General features: G+C 47.8%; 1 protein-coding gene across 1 annotated transcript in view; it reads left to right on the forward strand.

Annotated features, from left to right (window-relative positions):
• Positions 1 to 4,482, forward strand: part of col14a1b (collagen, type XIV, alpha 1b) — a gene marked incomplete at its 5' end in the record, with an annotated part of 16,982 nt that extends 12,500 nt beyond the window's left edge. The window contains 2 exon segments of the mRNA XM_030346583.1: positions 1 to 36; positions 3,790 to 4,482. The exon segment at positions 1 to 36 is cut by the window's left edge and continues 120 nt beyond it. Coding sequence (XP_030202443.1) covers positions 1 to 36; positions 3,790 to 4,103 — 350 coding nt within the window. The 3' untranslated portion in view covers positions 4,104 to 4,482.
• Positions 4,483 to 7,500: the final 3,018 nt, after the last annotated feature.

Genomic DNA, 7,500 nt, shown 5'->3' on the forward strand with positions numbered 1-7,500 from the left:
GCGACCAGAACGCCTGCATGGGCTACAACGTAGGAGGTACGTACCCCAACCCCCCCAGGGTATAGAACCCTCACCCTGCTGTCATCAACCAGGGTTTAGAACCCTATCAACCAGGTTATAGAACCCCAACGCTGCTGTCATCAACCAGGGTATAGAACCCCAACGCTGCTGTCATCAACCAGGGTATAGAACCCCAACCCTGCTGTCATCAACCAGGGTATAGAACCCTATCAACCAGGGTATAGAACCCTATCAACCAGGGTATAGAACCCTATCAGCCAGGGTTTAGAACCCTATCTACCAGGGTATAGAACCCTATCAACCAGGGTATAGACCCCTATCAACCAGGGTATAGAACCATAACCTGCTGTTATAGACTGTTGTTGGTGTCCTGAATCTTGTGGATTCTCCTCTGCATGAGAATCTGGGACGGAGTTCACTGTGAAGGGTTGGGTTCTGACCTCCAGAAGACAGATTAATCCCAGCCCATCACAGCCCTAACTACCACCATCTCTAACGATGGAGCAAATGTCCCGAAATCTGAAAGATCAGATTTCAAAATGTGGGAAATGTTAGGCTCTGCAAGTTGAATGACACAACAATGCTATATCTTTGTGTTAGCTAACATGGCATTTCATCGTTTAGCAAACATGCTATAGCATCATGTCGGCCTGCATGCTATAGCATCATATATTGTCATGTTAGCAAACATGCCATGTCATCGTTTAGCAAACATGCTATGTATGTCAACGCTATGTAATCAATGCTAGCTCATGTTAGCAAACATTCTTTAATGTTAATGGCTATGTAGCACATTTGCTCACATGACTGTTTTTCATGAAAAAAAACCTGCTATAGCCTCTTGATAGCCAACTTGCTATAGCCTCATGTTAGCCAACATGCTATAGCCTCTTGCTAGCCAACTTGCTATAGCCTCATGTTAGCCAAAATGCTATAGCCTCATGTGAGCCAACATGCTATAGCCTCTTGTTAGCCGACATGCTATAGCCTCATGTGAGCCAACATGCTATAGCCTCGTGTTAGCCGACATGCTATAGCATCATGTCAGCCAACATGCTATAGCCTCATGTCAGCCAACATGCTATAGCATCATGTCAGCCAACATGCTATAGCATCATGTCAGCCAACATGCTATAGCATCATGTCAGCCAACATGCTTTAGCCTCATGTCAGCCAACATGCTATAGCATCATGTCAGCCAACATGCTATAGCATCATGTCAGCCAACATGCTATAGCATCATGTCAGCCAACATGCTATAGCATCATGTCAGCCAACATGCTATAGCATCATGTCAGCCAACATGCTATAGCATCATGTCAGCCAACATGCTATAGCCTCATGCTAGCCAACATGCTATAGCATCATGTTAGCCAACATGCTATAGCCTCATGCTAGCCAACATGCTCCATGGTCCTATCAGCCCCAGGCCAGGGTCAGGTCCCGGCTAGGCACGTCAGGCGGTCTGAACCCAGAACCCTTTGGCTCCAAGTTGAACAATGGCACGGCACTGCAACCATGGCAACGTACTGGACGTCGTCACCGTGGAGACGCCTTCATAACGGGGATTTTCTTTTCGGGGGGGTCGATATTTCTCCCGATTCTAAATGTGATTGACATTGAGGGTCCCCCATGCAGGGTTTCTACACATGTTCTCAGATAGCGGGCTGCTCCTTGTTTTGAATCTTGCATGAGTTCAGTTGTGATTTACCTGTCACCTGTTAGCTCACCTGTTAACGGATATTAGCTAGCTAGCCCCCAGCATGCTCTACCAGTGGGTCACTCTGCATGTTGGAGACTCCTACTCCTCTCCTCTCTACTCCTCTCCTCTCTACTCCTCTCCTTTCTACCTCTTTCGTCTCTACTCACCCAAACCCAACCACTGTCCCATGACTGCCTAGACACAGTACTGACCATCTGGACACAGTACTGACAGCCTAGACACAGTACTGACCGTCTAGACACAGTACTGACCGCCTAGACACAGTACTGACCATCTGGACACAGTACTGACAGCCTAGACACAGTACTGACCGTCTGGACACGGTCCTGACTGCCTAGACACAGTCCTGACCGCCTAGACACAGTACTGACCGCCTAGACACACTACAGACCGCCTAGACACAGTACTGACCGTCTGGACACAGAACTGACAGCCTAGACACAGTCCTGACCGCCTAGACACAGTACTGACAGCCTAGACACAGTCCTGACCGTCTGGACACAGTACTGACAGCCTAGACACAGTACTGACCGTCTGGACACAGTACTGACAGCCTAGACACAGTACTGACCGTCTGGACACAGTACTGACAGCCTAGACACAGTACTGACCGTCTGGACACAGTACTGACAGCCTAGACACAGTACTGACCGTCTGGACACAGTACTGACAGCCTAGACACAGTACTGACCGTCTGGACACAGTACTGACCGTGTGGACACGGTCCTGACCGCCTAGACACAGTACTGACCGCCTAGACACAGTACTGACCGCCTAGACACAGTACTGACAGCCTAGACACAGTACTGACCGTCTGGACACAGTCCTGACCTTCTAGACACAGTCCTGACCGCCTAGACACAGTCCTGACAGCCTAGACACAGTACTGACCGTCTGGACACAGTACTGACCGCCTAGACACAGTACTGACCGTCTAGACACAGTACTGACCGTCACTAGACACAGTACTGACCGTCTAGACACAGTACTGACCGCCTAGGCACAGTACTGACCGTCTAGACACAGTACTGACCGTCTAGACACAGTACTGACCGCCTAGACACAGTACTGACCGTCTAGATACAGTACTGACCGCCTAGACACAGTACTGACCGTCTAGACACAGCACTGACCACCTAGACACAGCACTGACCGTCTAGACACAGTACTGACCGTCTAGACACAGTACTGACCGCCTAGACACAGTACTGACTGGGTAAACACACTAAAGCTCACATGTTATATACTGTTAAACCCCAGCTAGTGCTTGTACACCCCATAATATTACCTTTTCTCACACTTGATGCTAACCATGGTACCTTTTGTCCTCTGTATTTTCTCAATCTTTCCTCGATATCCTCCCTGCTCATGCCCCGCCCGCTGCCCGCCGCCCAATCAAAACCCCGATCCACCCAAACGCTGGGCTCTGCCGTGAACTGGGGGCCATTGGTGGCCTGGGTTCTGACTGACCTGCCGGTGACCTGGTTACCTGTCTGGTTACCTCGTCACCTCGTCACCTGGCTACCTGATTGTCTGGTTTCCTCGTTGTCGGGTTACCTGTCTGGTTACCTGGTTACCTGTCTGGTTGCCTGGTGACCTGTCTGGTTGCCTGGTGACCTGTCTGGTTGCCTGGTGACCTGGTTACCCGTCTGGTTGCCTGGTTACCTGTCTGGTTGCCTGGTGACCTGGTTACCTGTCTGGTTGCCTGGTGACCTGGTTACCCGTCTGGTTGCCTGGTTACCTAACTGGTTGCCTGGTGACCTGGTTACCCGTCTGGTTGCCTGGTTACCTAACTGGTTGCCTGGTGACCTGGTTACCCGTCTGGTTGCCTGGTTACCTGTCTGGTTGCCTGGTGACCTGGTTACCTGTCTGGTTGCCTGGTTACCTGTCTGGTTGCCTGGTGACCTGGTTACCTGTCTGGTTGCCTGGCGTCCTGGTTGCCGGGGCAGGGCCATGGCGTCCAGACCCGGAGGGGGGCGAGGAGGACTGGGGGGGTGAGGGGGGAGGCGAGGAGGAGCTGTCTGACTCCGCCGATGTCCCTGCAGTCCAGCTCCCCTCCAGCTCCTTCCAGAACTACGAGGAGGCGGACGTGGAGGACCCCTACCGCTACGGGGGGGGGGGCTACCCCTCTGAGTACTACCAGCCCAACTACCCCGCCCCGCGGCCGGTCGCCCCCGACGACCCCTCCGAGGTCCACCGCTCGGCCCGCAGCCTGACTGCGGGAGCAGCAGGAGGCGCGGCGCGGAGGGAGGAGGAGGAGGAGCAGAAGGTGGTGCAGAAGGTGGTGCAGACGGCGGTCAGGAGCTCTCTGACGGAGAGGCTGAGGAGGGGCGCCCAGAAGGGTCCCGGGACTAACTGATGATGGAGATGGAGGAGGAGGAGGAGGAGGAGGAGGAGGAGGAGGCTGCTGATTGGCTATCGGTCAGCGCAGGGGACCATCTGAACAGGAGCCTGGCCCTGGGGCCACTCCCCCTGGGGCCCTTACCCTGAGGCCACACCCCCTGGGGCCCTTACCCTGAGGCCACACCCCCTGGGGGCCCCTGCCCCTTAGGCCACTCCCCCTGGGTCAACTCTGGATATAAATTAGAATATTTTTAAATAATTAATACCCTTACCATCGGTTGTTTTGTCTTGACCTCCTTCAGATTTACCAGAACCGTATTTTTGATTCCCTTGCTTTGTCTCTTTCTACAAATATCCTTATCTACACTAGTACTAGTTACTTCAACTAGTAAAGTGAAAAAAACTGTACTACTAGTACAGGTTTTATCTACTAATACTATTGCTATGATGATACCAGTACTGCTAGTTACATGATACCAGTACTGCTAGTTACATGATACCAGTACTGCTAGTTACATGATGATACCAGTACTGCTAGTTACATGATACCAGTACTGCTAGTTACATGATGATACCAGTACTACTAGTTACATGATACCATTACTACTTGTAACATGGTGACACCAGTGTGAGGGGGGCTTCTTGTTGTTACTGATACCAGCTCTTCCTTAATCTCTGATCAAGTGCCTTGTTTTGGTGTGGAACATACCGGGGCTACACCCCGCACACAATACACCCCCCCCCCCTCTCTCTCTCTCTCTCTCTCTCTCTCTCTCTCTCTCTCTCTCTCTCTCTCTCTCTCTCTCTCTCTCTCTCTCTCTCTCTCTCTCTCTCTCTCTCTCTCTCTCTCTCTCTCTCTCTCTCTCTCTCTCTCTCTCTCTCTCTCTCTCTCTCTCTCTCTCTCTCTCTCTCTGCATTGTTAACAGTAGTCTCTTTCTCTCCCTCTCTCTCTCTGCATTGTAAACAATAGTCTCTCTCTCTTCTCTCTCTCTGTCTCTCTCTCTCGCTCTCGCTCTCGCTCTCGCTCTCGCTCTCTCTTTCTATCTCTTGCTCTGTCTCTGTCCTTTAATTCCAACATGAAGATGTTTTAAAGTTTGGTCAGCAAAAACTTATCTTAAATCTTTTGATAATTCAATATCTAGTTTTAATTGGTATTGGCTCTCCATTTAAATAGAGTTTTTATTTTGAAACATATCTATTATTTTTCTGTACTTTTTGTTGAAAGCAATGGTTGTTTATACATTTAGACCATGAATGTTAATTTAGACTTCAACATGTATACTTTGTACACACATGTTGACTTGAAATATACATGTAGATAGCCAACATTTTGACTTCTACATGTACTATTCTACATGTAGATTTCGAACATGTATACTTCTACATGTATATTTCTACATACACTTCTAACATTTACAATTCTACGTGTATACTTCTATCATGTACACTTCTACATGTAGATTTCTAACTTTTACACTTCTACATGTCTACCTCTAACATGCATACTTCCAACACCTAGACTTGTAACATGCATACTTCTACAGGTAGACTTGTAAAATGGAACCTACTTTACACTTACGATCTACCATCCATGCACACACCGGTCTTCTGCTACCCAGGCTCTGTACAGACATGTCTAAAACAATGAACTTATTTATTCACATTCCAGGTAGATTATAGAGTAAATGCGACCCTTCTACTGGGGTTAATGATGTTGTATTGATGATAGAACTGTCTCTATCAGTAGAATACTGTTTCTATTCATACAGCTCAGAATCAGCTCAAAATGCTACGGTAATAAAACATACTTGGAATTCCTATGGTTGTCATGTTTCCTAAAATGGAAATACACACACGAACACGCACACAAAAACACACACACACACACACACACACACACACACACACACACACACACACACACACGAACACACTGATTGATACGACTGACACAGAATATAGTTAAAGATTATAGTTTTGACTGCAGGTTTTAGTTGTAGTTAAAGATCTGAGAACCATGGGCTGTTTTCTAGGCCTGCGATTCATGTGAACCACAGACCCCTCTGTGGGTAGAGTGCTTACCAGTTCAACCAGTCTGCTACTGGTTCTACTGGCAGCTGCCCAGTTTAACCAGTCTGCTACTGGTTCTACTGGCTGCTGGCCCGTTCCACCACAGTCTGCTACTGGTTATACTGGCTGCTGCCCAGTTTATCCAGTCTGCTACTGGCTGAACCACTTTGTTTGTATTTATAACCATAATTGTATCGTATAACTAGTCTAGTGATATATTATAATGTAGTAGTAAAGTAGTTATATTATTTATAATGTATCAGTTATGGTGTAGGGTTAGTAGTATAGTAGTAATAGTATAATGTGATAATATAGTAATGCCACTAGTATAGTAATACAATTACAATATAGTAGCCGAGTGGTATTATAATAAGGTAGAAGTATTATAGTAGTATAGTATGTAGTAGTCGTAGGTGTAGCATTAACGCAGCAGGTCAGTCATGGGTTGTCATGGAAACAGAAACAGACTAAATGGAGCGCGAGCAGTGTGGATCCGGATATGAAAATCCCAATCATATTCTTTATAAAAGTTTTGATTACTAGCCATGATGTCGCAACCATCCCAGATATACTTACCTCGAGCCGTCATATCGTGAATCAATGGTTTATGCTCCAGTAGAAGCCACTTATAGTTTTTAGAAAAACACGTTTTATTCTCGACGGCCGCGTCACTCCGCTGGGTGTCCTCAGAGAGGCCGGATGCAGTACCCCGTCACTCCGCTAGTTGTCCTCAGAGAGGCCGGATGCAGTACCCCGTCACTCCGCTAGGTGTCCTCACTGTTCCGGGGTATGGTCGGAATGGGCCACTCGTTCCCTAATAATGCACTATTTAAACTATTTAAATAATGTTTAGGGTGCCACTATTATTTCGTTTTCAATATTCCTAGTGCACTACTTTATTTTGATAATAATTCACTTTGTAGTTTATGTTGGCAAACACGATGTTCCATTTCTGGAGCATTATTAGTGTGTGGTCCTGCTTGTTCCCTTGGTAGTGTCCTATATAATGTACACTGTGTAGGGAGTAGGACGCGAGGCCAATGGAACCCAGACATGATGGACTCTGATGCGGGGTTAGTTTGGTGAGTTCATACCTTAAATATGGATAACCTCAGACATATCAATATTTCAATATCAATGCGTGTGTGTCTGAGTGGTACATTTGTGCATTGGGGGGGGGGTTGAGTGTCTGTCTGGTCCGGAAGGGCTTTGTGCGTTGGTGCGTTGGTCAGTGGGTGAGTGTGTGGGTTTGTTTTTTGTGTGCTTGTGTGTGTGTCTGTGTTTGTGTGTATGTGTTTGTGTGTCGCCGCGTGGCTGTATGTCGGTGCGTGCGTGTGTGTGTG

The sequence above is a fragment of the Gadus morhua genome, chromosome 22 (assembly GCF_902167405.1).
Source record: "Gadus morhua chromosome 22, gadMor3.0, whole genome shotgun sequence".
Lineage (NCBI taxonomy): Eukaryota > Metazoa > Chordata > Actinopteri > Gadiformes > Gadidae > Gadus > Gadus morhua.